At 36.8% G+C, this 16213-nt stretch overlaps 1 protein-coding gene across 1 annotated transcript in view; it reads left to right on the top strand.

The window, feature by feature from the left end:
* Positions 1 to 16213, top strand: part of NEGR1 (neuronal growth regulator 1) — a 724815-nt gene that overhangs the window by 533154 nt on the left and 175448 nt on the right. The window contains exon 5 of the mRNA XM_087820521.1: positions 10732 to 10852. Coding sequence (XP_087676647.1) covers positions 10732 to 10852 — 121 coding nt within the window. The remainder of the gene's footprint in view (positions 1 to 10731; positions 10853 to 16213) is intronic.

Raw genomic sequence — 16213 nt, 5'->3', positions numbered from 1 at the left:
CTTTTTTTAAAATATATCTTTATTGATTTCAGAGAGGAAGGGAGAGGGAAAGAGAGAGATAGAAACATCAATGATGAGAGAGTCATTGATCCGCTGCCTCCTGCATGCTCCCTACTGGGGATCGAGCCCACAACCCAGGCATGTGCCCTGACTGGGAATCCAACTGCGACCTTCTGGATCATAAGTAGATATTCAACTGCTGAGCAATGCCAGCCAGGCTACAACTGTATTTCTATAATATAAATCTTATTTATTTTTCTTTTCTTTTTCTTTTTCTATCTATTCAAAGGCTTTATTTTCTTTAATACTGTATCTGGGGAGTAACTCTTTAGAATATCTTGGTAATGCAACATTCATTTTTTCAGAATTAAACAATTTTAATAATTGAACTTTAATTGATTTTTTAAATGTGTTATTTTAAGATTATTGAAACCCACAGAAACAAAAAGAAATAATAAGCCATTCATTCGACTAAAATATATGATCCAGTGATTATTCAGCATAAGGCAGAAGTCATACCAGCTCAAGGCTCCCTGTGCCTTCAGATTTACCATTAGATCCTTGGAGAAGCTGGCCCTGAGGCCGAAGAGAAACACGAGCTGGTGAGAAATGAGCCTAAGGAAAGATTCCACCAGTGTTATCCCCATCTATTACTACATACATTTTATTGCTATCATATTTTTGTTGTAATCCTCACCCGAGGATATTTTTCCCACTGATTTTTAGAGAGCATGGAAGAGAGGGAAGGAAGGGGAGAAGGAGAGAAAGGGAAAAACACATCGATGTGAGAGAGACATGTTGATTGGTTGCCTCCCTCATGCACCCCAACCAGGGCTAGGGATCGAACCTGTAACCCATGTAGATGCCCTTGACCGAGAATCGAACCTGCAATCTTTCGGTCCACGGGCCAATGCTCTAACCACTGGGAAACACCAGCCAGGGCTATCGCTATATTTTTTTGCATTGATTGACTACAAAAATCTTACACTTATATATAAGACAAACTTATTCACACTCTGAGAGATCAATATTAATATTTGAAAATGTACCGTGACTTAAAACATAACAAAAAAACAGAGTAGAAGCTTAAATAACATATCTTGACTGATTAATACAATTGGAATTCTAATTTTTATTTGGAGGAGATGCACTAAAAAATAATTTTGTATCAGGAAATGTATAATAGCTTCAATATGAAAAGAATGCATTCAAAGGTTTAAGGATTCAGAAGGTTTGGACAGTTGGACAACTGTTGTTATAAAATAGTCAAGATAGCACATGCTGAAAATAGAGATGCCTTTGGAGAATCCCAACTTCACAATTCTTGCGAATGTGTCCAGTGTACTCAAATCAATCATATACGGCTATAATTTCAGCATGACTGACAACAGAGAAGAGACCAAATCATGAGTGAAGTTTAAAGAAAGAAAGTTTGGGTTCACCAGCTAGGAAAACAGTGAACCATTTAATTCCTATTGATAAAACTGGTGGCCCAAAAAATTTCAGACATTTTACAGTGGATGCATCACTGGAGTGAGCATTGCTGACTATAAGGGGACAGCTACTTCAAGCTGTAATTTCACTAGTGCTAACCCCTTGCCAAAAACATTACATGAATGAATTCTGACTAAGCTCCAACAGCTCCTCATTATATAACCCTTTCTCTCCTTATTGCTCTTTTATCGACTTCATGAGTCGTGGATAACCCAACCCTTCATTCTTCAACAGCTTCTAGCAGATACACGTTAAAAATCAACACACTATCAGATCCATTCATACCTCAGTGTAAATGACTAATGAGAGCCTGAACGTATTTAACCCCTTTGAAATGATTAATTATTATAAGAATATCAAACCATGAATTTAGGGAAATAACCCCTTATGTTGTAGTTTTAAAAAAATGTGCAGATTTTTCTTGGAGGGTTTAGGGCGGACCAGTGCAAGGACCTTCACCAATGCCCCTAAAATCAGACAATATGCAGTTGCATATCTTACCTCTGAAATGTTTTACAAAATATTTTGCTTTTTATGTACCTGTGCAAACATAAGGGAATCAGAGATCACAGCTTAATGCACTGTCATATTGGATACTGATTGCTTAATAAAATCATTGAAGTCGAGTTTATATATGAAATTCCACTTATTATTGTCTTTCCTGTGAAAGAGAAAATGATCTCATCACATGCTTAACTGAATCAATACATTGATCTTGTATATGCCCTGCAATGATCTTCTATATGCCCTGACACATAATGTTACTCCACAATTACATGTCTTTCATGAAATGACACCTTTCTGTTCCACACAATTTTCATTTTGTATCACATTTAGGAACCTAAGCCTCTTACTTCTTGGTCATCAAGAACTAAGACCAAATTTACCACAAATGCCTTTAAAAGAGAATTTTCTGGGTTAACTACACTAAAAAAGCAGAATATGGATGGAATTCTAGGAGAGTAAAAGTGATATACTAGTCCAGATTTTAATTAAATTAATCACATGCTTGCAGTACCTAGACAATGATTTTTTTAAAAATCAGTTCCCTTTTCTATCCATATCTTATCATGATTCCATGCTTTTAAAGGAAGTATAGCTAGGATACCCTATTCACTTGTCATAATTCCTATTTAATAGTAGCTAATGTTTACTTCTAACTCAGCGAAAAGCACTGGGGTAAGCACTTTCCATGAAGTGTTTTATGTTGTCTCTATAGCAATCCTGTGAGTAGGCTTATTTATTTTACAGGTGAAAAAACTAAGGTTTAGAAGGGTTAGATAAACTGAATGAACATTAGAACCACTTTTGTTTGACTGCAAAGCAGAGCCTTTTTACTACACTATTTTGCCACTGTTTAAATGTTTAAGGTCTCGTGGAAGCTGGACGTACATTGTATTATTTTTATCCCCTGCAAAAGCAGACCAGAGGTGTTATTCACTATGAAAGTCCTTTATGTCATGAAGATTATAATTCTATTGAATTTTAGTAGTGTGATTTTTTTTCAAAAAATCTTACTAAATTATTTTTTTAAATGTTCTCTTAGCAATTGCATAGAGTTCTTAGTTTTCTGTGAGGTCAAATCAGTCCATAACGCAAGAATACATTTGCTTCATGGAAAGTGTTTATTGACCTTGTGGTCCATTTCTGTGAGATCTATGACAACCTTTGAAAGACTGTAACATTTTGCAACTATCATCAATCTCATCTGTAACAATAGTTTATTGAACACACCTTATATAATGTGCTTTATGATAGGTACCGGAAACCTTACATTATTTTAAAAGACTGCCTATTTGATCAAAACTGCTGTAGTGTACTCACAAGTTCTAGAATCTAGACCGAGATCAACATGCTTATTTACCACAGTGTTTTCTTATGTAGATTCTATAGGATGAATTTCTCCATGACTTATTTTTCTTTACTATTTTATATACTTTTTTATTGTTGTAATTATTTATTATGGCATTTTCATCATTGTACATCATTTTGAAGGGCAGGGTAATGGTCAAATCTTTTGCAATTGGAGCTCTAAACTTTCATTTCAACCATCTCAGTTCACTAAGGCTATTAAAGCAATACTTGGACTCACTCTTTCTTCTTCTTTTTTTATAAGACTTTGTACAAAACCAAAGCTCCCATTGAGGATGGCAAGAGGGGAAGAAGGTCTGTGTGGCTAGTGTCATGTAACTAAGAAAACTTGAATCTCAGTTGGTCTTGTTGGGTGCCAAGTGCTGAGATTCTGTTGCTTGCACCTGCAGAGCCTGGAGTTTTGGATGAAGAACCTTCAATTATCTTGACCCTGAAATGACTGGCTAAACAATGAAAGCAAATAATCCCACAGAGTGAATGAAAAGGGAAGAATGCACTTTTATAAGCATCTAATTACACAGGTGTTAAATATTCCTTCTTGACCCTTTCACTCCTGGCTTTTCCCAGCATCTGTTCTTTGCTGTTCCCCATGTCTGTCTAATAACATTATTCTGAAACTGTGTGTTTTTTACTGTCCAATAGCTCCAGCTCACAGTCATACACAATTTAATGTAAGGGCAGTATGCCTAAATTTCAGCAATGCACATGAATCCGTTTATTCCAAAGGATGCCATTTGTACACGAATTTCAGGGGCCTTTTTTGCTACTTTGGTGTAATTGAAAGACATTACATCTGAGCAGAACAAAAAACTATCTCCATGGAAAGAAAAACATTTCCAGAAACCCAAACACATGTAGATGCCCACATTTACACCCCCACTCCCTGTAAAAACAGCTTCCATCACTGGGCCAGGGCCAAAATTCACAGAGCAATGGAGTGTAATGGTAAAAGAAATAGGCTCTGGGAGCAATCACTCAGGTTGTACTGTTTGATTGTATTTTCTAGGAAGGGCCCAATTTGATTTCTTGGGACTTGGAGCATTTTAGTGGAAAATGAGTGTTTTGTATAACTTAGCCAAGCATGCTTATAATTCACTATTATAGCTCCAGTTGTAGAATTAATTAGTCATAACTGTTGTGAGGAATATCGTTCTGACAGGTAAGTGAACATATCCTGATGATGCAAATAATCGAGGCCTTCTCCTCACATAAAATTCATGAATACATTATAGCTCATGAGCCTGTTGAATCAGTGATGATTTTTGACCTGAAAAGTCATGGATCACACAACATAGCCTGTGAAGTTAGACCTTAAACATCTACTAGACCATTGTCCAGCATAGCCAGAATATGTCCCAAGAAATCTAGGCCCACAAGAACTCAAATGTAAAAACTTGGGCAGTTTTGTGGCCTCATAAGTTTGGAAAAAGCTCCATATGATAAATTCATAAGGCATACATCACAGTTTCTGAGATGTGCTCTAGAAAAGAAACTTATGGGGTATAATCAGATATTCCTGTGGCCACAGGACTCTTCAAAGTAATAGGGTTCAGAATGGTGTAAACTTGGAAATTTCACTATAAATGTCCTGTCACTTCCAGTTAACTAAAATGAGTTGATTCAGGTCCAATATGACCAATGATCTAATTAATTAAAATTTATCTCAATTCCCGCCTTCCCTATGAATTGGCCTTCCCTATGAATTGGCCAATGACTTTCTCATCATGCTAAAAATAGTCTTCTAGCTGCTCTGCCTGTTTCCTCACCTACCTCTCTGCAGACCGTGTTTCACACACAGCTGAAGAATCTTTACAAATGGTCATTAAACCATGTCACTCCTCTACTGCAAATCTCCAGAACCTCATCTCCTTAGAATAAAATTCAAAGACCATCTTGTTCCCACTTTAACCTGTTAAACATGTTTCCACCTCAAGCATGTTCCCAACTGAGGCCTTTGACTTCTCTGTTTCCTCTTATTTTAATAATTTCCTACAGATAACACATGATTCCTTTTCTTACATCATTCAGTCATCTGATCAAGTATTGCCTCATCAATAAGGGGCTTTACTTTTACCCTGCTCAATTTCCATGTCAGTTCATATCAACCTTTTACTATTTATTTAAGTTTTAAAAAATTATTTACTGTTCACACATGCATATACACCCCTCCCCCCAAAAATAAACTTCTCAAAAAATAAAACCTCAAAAATGTTAGCCCTGTGAGGCCAGGAATCTTATTTTTTATTAATATGATCCCTAATAAACATATTTCTTGAAGTGGTGAAGGTTTTAAAAACAAATAAGTGGATTAACCCTCTTCCTCCTAAACAGTCATTTCCAAAAGAGGCAGGATAATATGAATAAGGGTTTGTTTGTGTTCCCAAGAATAATCAATAGAGCTTTCAAGTTCAACTTTAGAATTTTAGCCTCAAAATTAAATCTATGCGAGACTCTCCTCTCCACATTGATCACCCATAACTCATAGCCCTTTAATTCCCTCAGGACTTTTAAAAAATACCCTCAGGACTTTTTATTATGCTCAGTTTTAATTTTTGATTCATTTTTATATGCTTCCATATGACATTGTAGGTATATTTCCATTTTTGGCATTCATTGCAGCACCCCATGAACCCTTAGACAACAGGATCATGTTTCTTTAACTTGTGTGGTAAAGCACCTTGTGCTGAGCCATGTGCACTCTGTACTGCATAAAAGCCTTTTAGTGACAAATTAGATTTTTATTTCAGTTCATTACGCCTGGGTTTTCAGGCAATGTTCCAGATTTCATGGTTTTGTTTGTAATGAGTCATGGCCCCCTTGACAAACAAGAGACTAATTAAACTAACCAGGTTATCAATAGAAGCTTGTGATGGGTCTCCTATTGCATATTGTTATTTCATCTTTAATAACAATTGGATATCATAAAAGATTTCATTTCTTAGTGTGACGGGGAGAAAGAGAGATGAAAGTTTGTGAGAACATGAGTGAAAATACAATCTTATCTATACCTCTCACAAGCAAATCAGTTTCATAATAGACAAATAGGTGGGTTTTTATTTATAGATGTCTTTGCATATTTTATTGCCTTTTATAGGGGAACATGAATCTTTACTTAACACAGAAATCATTATTAAATGATTCCTTATATGTTGGTATGTTTGTGTGTTTGTGTTTGTGTGTACATATATATGTAGTACTTATTTACATATTTACGTATATAAAAATGTGCGTACATATATCATCTCACAGCATTTTCTTATTCAGACTTTTAGGACAACCATTTTTCATTATTTTTAACCATTATCACCAAGCACTTTAATAAAAATATTTCTTTGAAATTTTTTTCCAGAAAAGTTAAACCTTTACTATTAAGAATAAAAATACCACCAACAGATAGCGATGGTATAATTTCAAAGTGAAGTATCACCCTAACAGAAAAGAATGAATTTGCAAGGGCATTTTTAGAAGGAAAGACAATGTTCTGTTGTAAGAGTGTTTACAGTTTTCATATTCACCGCATATTGAAAAATCATTAAACTCTGTACTTTTTTATTGCTTTCTAAAGAAACCTAAAATATATCCAAAGTGCACATTTACTCAATTTGTCTGCATAAATTAGTATTTGCGTCTTCAAGGTTCCTATTATATGGAACCTTTTCTCGTAGTGTTATTTAAAATATGTACTATGTATTAAAAAATGATAGAAAATATTTATGAAAAGAGATATGCATATAAAACTTCTAGAAAGTAACATAGAAGAAAATCTAGATGACCTTGGGATTGGTGATGGCATTTTAGATATAACACCAAAAGCCATGACCTGGGGAAGAAATCATTGATAAGCTAAACTTTATTAAAAAAAAAAATTCACTGTGTGTAAAACACTATCAAGGAAATGAAAAGACAAGCAACAGACTGGGAGAGAATATTTTCAAAAGGTACATCTGATAAAGGACTGTTATCTAAATATACAAAGAACCCTTAAAACTCAACAATAAGAATCTAAACAACCCAATAAAAAAATGGGCCAAAGACCTTCATAGACACCTTGCCAAAGAAGATACACAGATGGCAAATAAGCATGTGAAAAGTCACTCTACATTATATGTCATCAGAGAAATGCAAATCTAAAAAAATGAGATACCACTACATACCTATTAGGATAACTGAAATCTGGAACAGTGACAGCTGCAAATGACAGCAAGAGTGTGGAGCAGTAAGAACGCTCATACGTCGCTGGTGGTGATGCATTGGTTGCACACCACTTAGGAAGATAGTTTGACAGGTTCTCAGAAAACTAAACATACTTTTGCTGTATGACCCAGCAATTGCTCTCCTTGGTATTTACCCAAAGAACTTGAAAACTTATGTCCACACAAAGACCTTCACACAGATGTATAGAGCAGCTTCATTTCTAATTACCGATACTCAGAAGCAACCAAGAAGTCATGCAGTAGGTGAATGGATGAACTGCGGTACATCCAGACAATACGATATTATCCAGTGCTAAAAAGAAATAAGCTAGAAAGCCATGAAAAGCCACCGAGGAACTTTAAATGCATATCACTAAGTGAAAGAAGCTAATCTGAAAAGGCTACATATTATAAGATTCTAAACTATATAACATTCTGGGAAAGGCAAAACTATAGAGACAGTAAAAGGACCAATGGTTGCCAGGGGCAGTGGAGATGAATAACTAGAGTGCAGGAGAATGTTAGGGCAGTGAGAGTACTTTCCGTGATAGGATAGTGATGGACATATATCACTATGCTTTTGTCCAGACTCACAGAATGTGGAACACCGAGAGTGGTCCCTAATGTAAACTATGGGTTTTAGGTTGTAATGATGTGTCACTGTAGTTTTATCAATTATAATAAATATACCACTCTGGTAGGGGATGTGGATAATAGAGAGGCCATGCATGTGTTGGGGCAAAGAATACATGAGAAATCTCTGTGCCTTCTGCTCAGTTTTGTGTGAACTTAAAAGCTGCTCTTAAAATTCTATTTAAAAAATGGCACATGCTTACAACTCCAAAAGTTTCCCTTCAAAACCCTTCTACTTATACCATCCTCTCCATCTCAGTATTCAAACCTTCCACTTAAGCCAAATGAAGTCACCCTGGATTCCTCTCTTTGTTTCACATCTGTCAAGAAATCCTATTTTCTTTGCTAGTTTATTTCTTTTTAGCACCAGATAATATTGCAATGTCTGAACATACCACAGCTTATCCATTCACCTACTGCATGACTTCTTGGTTGCTTCTGAGTATTGGTAATTATAAATGAAGCTGCTGTAAACATCTGCGTGAAGGTTTTTGTGTGGACATAAGTTTTCAAATACTATCAGCTCCAACTTTACAACAGACTCCAAAGCCAATCATTTTTCACTACCTCCAGCGCTACCACCCTAGTCAGAGTGCCAACATAACTTTGCCTTGTTTACTGCAATAGCTTTCTACTGGGCCTCAACTTTCATCCTGGCTTCACTATGGTCTTTTCTCGACACAACAGCCAGATACCTTTAAAACAGAGGACACATTATACCCCTGCTTTGTAGTGTTTGCCATTTCCCTCAGAGTAAAAGCAAAGTCCTTAAGAAAGGAAATAAAGATTAAATTGGAAATAAGTGACATGGAGACTAAATGTGACTCATGATTACACAGGCTTTCTATAAGCTGGAGACCCAGGAAAGCCGGTGGTATAGCTCAGCCTTAGTCGGAAGGCCTGAGAACCAGGGGAGCCAATGGTGTAGCACCTATTCGGAGGATCTCTTAGCTCAGCAGTCACTCAAAGAAGAGGTGACTTCACCCCTCCTCTGCCTTTTATTGTCTTCAGTCCCTCAATGGATTATATGATGTGGACCCACATTGAAGAGGGCAATATGCTTTACTGAGATCACTGATGCAAATGCTAATATTTCATGGACACACCAGGAAATAATGTTTAGCAAATATCTGACACTGTGTGACCCAGTCCAGTTGACACAAAATTACCCGTCACACTCCACCTCCTGCTACTCTCCACCTTTCTCTTTGCTTCAGCCACACTGATCCCCTTGGTATTTCTCAAACAAATCAGGCTTGCTTGGGCCTCAGACCCTTCCTGCAGGCCGTTCCCTCTTCCTAGAAGACTTTCTCCAGGTATCCACATCATAAACTCACTTGTTTATATCTGTGTTGCTTAAATACCTTCTCAATTAGTCCTAATCAGATTACCCTACATAAAATTGCAATCCAGTCTTTGCTCTAATTTCTCTTATCTTGCTGCATTTTTTACCGTATTTTTAATCAGATTCTAACATTTCATTTAAATTACTTATTTATGATACTTATTGCTTATACTCTCTGTCTCCCATCCCCCTAGACTACAAGCTTCATCATGTCAGGGAGTTTGACTGCTATGTGCCTTGAGAAATACATGACAATTATTGATGGCTCAATAACTATTTGGTAAATAAAGCAATGGCTATGCTACAAAAAACCTTTTCAAGCATCATTATGTGAAAGGCATTGTGTGTTGATCTCTGAATATGCAAATTGAATCACATATTTACCCTGCCTTCAGGACACTAACAAGGAAGCTTGAACTACTCATAAATAATTACAATACAAGACAGATATAGTTTGGTATGAGAAATTTATAAAAACGACTTAGACAAGGGAAAACTGTTTCCAGCCAGAGCAATGGGGAGGGGTTTGGAGATGGTGACACTTAAATTGGTGCTTGAATCTGTGGGAATTAGGAAGAACCGCATTCCAGGTAGAAGAAACCACATTGAGGAGAAAAAGTCACTAAGATTTAATGCATGGGGAATATTGAAAGAGCTCAGGCTTTGAATCAACATGCCTGACTTCAGATCCAAATTCTACAGCTAAGCAGCTGTGTGACCTTAGACAAATTATTTAACCTCTCTGAGTTTCAATTTTTACATTGGTGAAATTGGGATAATACCTTCTAGCTTTGAGTATTACTGTGAGGAAATTATGAACAAAAATCACCTAGCCCAGTGACTGGCTCCCAGGGATCATTCAATAAATGAGAGCTATCATTGAAGTAGAGTTTGACTGGAGTACAGATGAAGTGTATCCCTCACCGATGCCATTTTCCAATAGAAAGCAAGGCCAAAATGTATTACATTTACTCTACACTCCCTGGGAACATTCATCTATTGTCCAACTTGAAAAATGAAGCTGAAAGCTACTAGTGTTGTATTAGAAGCATAAAACACTGGAAATGTGATGCATTGGCCTATCGGGTATAAGATTGCTTTGAATATAGAAAGAATGGAAATATATGTGTGTTATATTTCTGCTGAAGATTATTTTTACTTACCCACCAGTTGATGTGTTTGTTTCGTTTGCAGTTGCTCCTACGATTCAGGAAATTAAATCCGGCACCATGGCCCCGGGCCGCAGTGGACTGATAAGATGCGAAGGCGCGGGCGTGCCGCCTCCGGCCTTCGAGTGGTACAAAGGCGAGAAGAAGTAAGGACCTGGCCACTGTCACTCTGCTCCAAGCACGTGGAGCTGATGTGTTTGTGTTTCCCATACTTACTTTAAGCAGTTTCTTTAACTGGCTTGAATGACTCTCCACAGCCTCCTTGCAGGCAAACCAACCAAGGGGTCCACGTGGGAAGGAAGGGGAGCTAAGAGCATCCAGAAGAAATGTCCATTTGGTTTATATGATCTTAGAAATGTCTGCAGATCCCCCCTCGCTGATTGTTTTATTTCATCTCCCTTCTGAACCAGCACACCATGGCTCTTGCTGGCAACCATGTTTAATTGGGAAGTAAACCAGCTCTCACAGGCCCGCACAGGTTCCCTGAGAGCACTCCAAAAGCCATCAGGGCCGCTGTCTGCCCGGCTTCCTTCATAAGCCTCAGCCCTCTCGCCTGCCTTACGCTCCCTCAAGACATTCTAGCGCTTTGTTTTATAGCTCACTGTATGTTAGATATTCTGTCACTGAAGGAGCTGTAGAGGAAATAAAATACATGGTTAAAGGACTATCCAACATGATTTTAAGGCTACTCTAACTTCAGCTCTGTATGATTGTCCCCTCGAGAAGCCTCAGAAGGCCTTTGCAAGAGCGTTTGAACAAGAGAAGTCAGGACTTGGCTACTTTCTCTCTATTTTCAACCAGTAAGCTCATTCAAACCTCTTTAGCTGGTCTTATCAGCCATCAAAGATGAGTGGGACCCATGTGGATTAACTGGAAGATGGAATGCAGAGGGAAGGGTATTATCTATTTATATGTGTGTGTGTGTGTGTGTATCTATAGATATATGTATAATCGCTTTAACACTAGGGAGGGATGTATTCAAGAAAATGCTAGGCTGAACCATGACTGTGGTTTTATCTAAAATTTTTTGCAGCTATTTTGCATAGAACTTCTTCTACAATTCAAGATATTCAGTTTTTAATTCTTTTTACTGATTCATTCATGATTTTACTAATTTTAAATCTACCTCTTTGTAGCTTCATGGAAGCCCTCATGTTTTTATGTATTTAGAATAAGACAAACCTCTCTGGGGTCACCCTTGTCGCATCCTATAAGATTATGTATCTGCTAATACAACCTTCTCAGATTCTGGTTATCCAGGTGGAGATGTTTTCAGTTTGTGATTATCTTTATGGACTATCATATCTAGAAGAATAGTTCTCAATCCTTTGGAAGTTATGAACTACTTTATTCAAATGCAATCTTATTTGGAAGCCCAAAAAGTAATATCTATGAAAGTAACACTTCTCTGGTAGATACGGAGTGGGTGAATAGAGCCTGAATTCCACCTGTTCAGAAGCCTCCCTTTCATAGGACATCCTTGCCCCACCCCCATCCCTGGATCTACACACACACACACACAGTTTAAATAATGACAAACTATTTTACATGTCTTTCAAAGTCACTTTTGAGTTTATGTCATTTCTTTCTTTAAAGCTAACAGTTATTCCCAGTAGTACAAGAGTGAGCTCATTTGTTAAAGTCTATTTTGCTTCCAATATTTTGTGACGTGATGTCCTGAATTTTGGGGGGGAGAGGCATCTCTTTCTCTCTCTCTCTCTCTCTCTCTCTCTCTCTCTCATTTTCTCTTTCTCTCCCTTTCCTAAATACAGCAAACATTTGGGGGGGGGAAATGCTACAATAATCCTTAATCCACTTATTTTGGCCTATAGCAAATATGGCAAAATAGAGTTGGTGCTCTTAGTCATAACTTATGTGATAATTATTTTCCTAATGAAAAGAAGTTTAAAACCACTCCTATAAAAGGTAAATTAATTTTCCTCCATCAGTGTCCCTCTGAAACACACATACCTAGACAAAAATTAGGAGCTGTGAAATCAAATGCACTTGTAAAGGGCAAACATATTTTCATTTTAGAGAAAAGTATACATTTATCTTTGTTAGGGCTATAGTTGAGGAAATATTCTCAAGCACCATTAGAATATATAAATTCCTCTCAATATTATAGTAAAACACATTTGAATATATGCAGAAAATAGGAGAAAGAAGGATGATTGCTGAGTGATGGTTGCTACACTCACTAAATGGCTCTACATGATAGTTTCAGAGCCCAGGACATTCAAATATTTACTTCATCAAAATGAAAAACTAACAAGCACCTGCTTTGACAAGCAGTGTTCTAAATTATTAATAAATATTAACCATATTATTTTTATGATGAACCTATAAAATAGATATCATGATTTTTTTCATCTTGCTTGGGAGAGACAAAAGCACAGAGTTTTTAAATAATTTTCACACGTTGATACAGTTAGTGGCAGAGCTGGGATTTGAACCCAAGAAATCTTGCAAATCTTCATGCAGAGTCCATGAATGTAATGCAAATCTTCATGCAGAGTCCATGAATGTAACCCCTCCACGATGGCACCTAGTTTAAGTTATGGCCCTTCAGAGTCTATCAAAAATCAATTGAAATGTCAATGTTAAATGCCAAGGATAAAAGGACTGTGAGTCGATTATGAATTAGCAAAATGAAAGATTGCACATGAAAACATTCACTTATAATTTCCCAACTTATTTAGCCAAAGACACACAAAAAATAGTGGAATCAAGGTAGAGACAGAGAAGAAACAGACACAGAATGTTTCCAAATGTTCTCTTAACCTCAAGGTGTCTAACTGGAGCATGAAGCTGTCAGAGACCTTGTCAGAGTAGAGGAGAATTTTTGCAAGATCTGGAGAAGTTTTATTTCATACTTGGGGCTTACAAAAATATTCAGAAATAACTTATGTACTTTCTTCACTTCTACTTAAGGGAATGTTTATAAAAATTCACCTCTTAAATCAGTATCTTCAAAGTCAGATCTTTATTAAAATAAATATAAACAAATAAACACAAACAAAGCCAGAAAGTACCTGAACATCCCTAGTCTTTTCTCTGCATCCTGTAAAAACCATTTCTATGTGCAGGGAACAATCCACTTGAAGACCTTTAAAAAGAAGTCTTGTCAAATTAAGTGAAATTTAAAGAACAGGAAAAAAAATATTTACTGATGACAAAGCACTTTCCAGGCCCTTTAAATACTTTTATTTATTCCTCAACCCCCTGTGACATACAATTTATTATTTTTTAATTTACTAATGACAAAATTGAGACACAGAGATTTAAAATAACCTGTCCAGTAGCACTCAACTTCCAGCTGCTGTCAACATACATTTTAGATTCGTCAACCTCTCAGCCCATGTGCTTTTCCCTGTATACGCTGAAATTAGTAGTTATCTGTTGCCAAGTACCAAGTTAACCCAAAATTAGCAGCTTAAAATAGCAAGCATTTATTATCTCAAACAGTTTCTTGGGTCAGGAAATGAGGGGCAGTTTAGCTGTACATTTATGGCTCAGGATCTCTCATTAGGTTGCAGTCAAGCTGTCACCTGAGTCTGGTCATTGGAAGGCTTAAGGTGGGCTGGAGGATCTGCTTCCATAAGAGCTCACTCACATGCCTGGCAAGTTAGTGCTAGTTATTGACAGAAGGCTCAGTTAACTACTGTGTGGACTTCATTAGTTAAGTACTGCTTGACTGTCAACATGATATGGCAGTTGACTTACCCTAGAACTAGAGATCCAAGAGAAACCAAGGTAGAAGCTGCCATATCTTTTATGACCAAGTCATGCTCTGTCATTTCTGCAGCATTTGGCTGATCACACAGGGTGATCCTAATCAATGTGTGTGTGTGGAGGGGCAACACAGGGACATGAGTGTCAGGAAGTGAGAATCATCCGATGCCATCTTCAGAGGTGGCTCCCGCACTGTCTCTGTCATAGATAATATAATTATTTGTATTAGAAATATTAGCCAGTTGACTTTAATTTATTGCATTGTTTAGATAAGCATCATGAGAATGACTCAAGCTTTAATGCTTGTTATTAAAATATTATCCCTTGCTATAAAATGGCGATTATTTTTTTTAACACTATAGTCTCTTTCAGCATACCTGGCAGGAACAGTCCAATTAGATTTAATTTTACTTCGTATAGATGTAAATATTGGGAAAATCAGAGTTATGTGTTCAATTATATAGAGAGCCACCAATTTAAGCATTTTTTTTCTTAATAATAGAGAAGATTGACAAGGAGAAATATACCCTTTATATGCAATAAAAAGACACTTTTGGAACAGGCAAAGTACTACTAAGCAAATCATATTTTTGATGATATGAAATTAAGTTAACCTATGGCTTAAGAACAGTACATTCATATATGATTAAGGCTATAAACATAAATTAAATGTGAATGGACTAATGTTTAAATAGGTATTGCAAAAGCACTGGATTTGTATAGCTTTGTGAAGATGTGGTTACCGCAGCCCTAGATCTGACTGTTGCTGTTCGCTTGCTTGTGTGAATGCCCACCTCTTTTTCAGATGCCCTCCAATCCCTGTCCAAGGCCTAGAAAGACACACCTTCTGATTTCCAATGACGTTTAACTGCTCCAGGCTTTTTAATTGTATTTATCTGTTTTTCTCACATTCAGGCAAATGCCCAGTAGTAGCAATGCTTTTGGAACTCCTTAATAGCCACAGGGCTTCCCTCTTCATCTTCCATCATAGTTGAAGATGGGACACAAAAGTTGCAAAGAGGTAAATATAGATTACCTCCAGGATGAAAAGCCAATATGGAGTCACCATTAAAAATCATCGATATATTTATAAAAAGCAAATGTATACCTAAGAAATTGAATATTTTGTATTCGATGACGAGTACCTATAATATTTTATTTTAAGCAATAAATTTCAAATTTAATCCATGCATTTTTAAGTCATATTTATAGCCAATATCATGTCAGCATATTTCTCATTTGAGAATCCTGTTAATTGTTTAGTCTGTACCCCTGCTTTAGAGGAAATTTGATAAACATTACCATTTTGCTTTGGCTTAGCCATCTATGTGCCTAAAACATGCATGCGCAGACACAGAATGTGCGCAGGCACCTTGAATGCATAGGGAAATGCCTAAGATCAACCATGGAGAGTATTCTATGTTCCCTGTATGCAGGGGTATGATGACCTTTTTGAGTCAGGTTAGGTTTTCACTTTAGGGAATCATGATTTTTCATTCTTGGTTTTACAGAGGTGAGATGAACTTGAGAAGTCATAATGAAGTAAAGTGACCTTTCCTCTCCTTTTCCCTGTTCTGGGTACATACACCTCGACCATCTAGCAGGCCGTAAATCTCACCTGAGCACTAGGCACTCTAATAAAGGAATAGGAGCAAGGGGGGCTTTCTTTTCTTCTTTTATTTTCAAGGGAACCAGAAAATGGGTTAAAATTTGTCTCTGTATCTTCAGTGATCCTTTTTCTTGGCTGTTTTTCATAACTTATTTATGTCAAA

The sequence above is a fragment of the Miniopterus natalensis genome, chromosome 9 (genome assembly GCF_054644295.1).
Source record: "Miniopterus natalensis isolate mMinNat1 chromosome 9, mMinNat1.hap1, whole genome shotgun sequence".
NCBI lineage: Eukaryota > Metazoa > Chordata > Mammalia > Chiroptera > Miniopteridae > Miniopterus > Miniopterus natalensis.
This window is presented reverse-complemented; position numbering and strand designations above follow the sequence as displayed.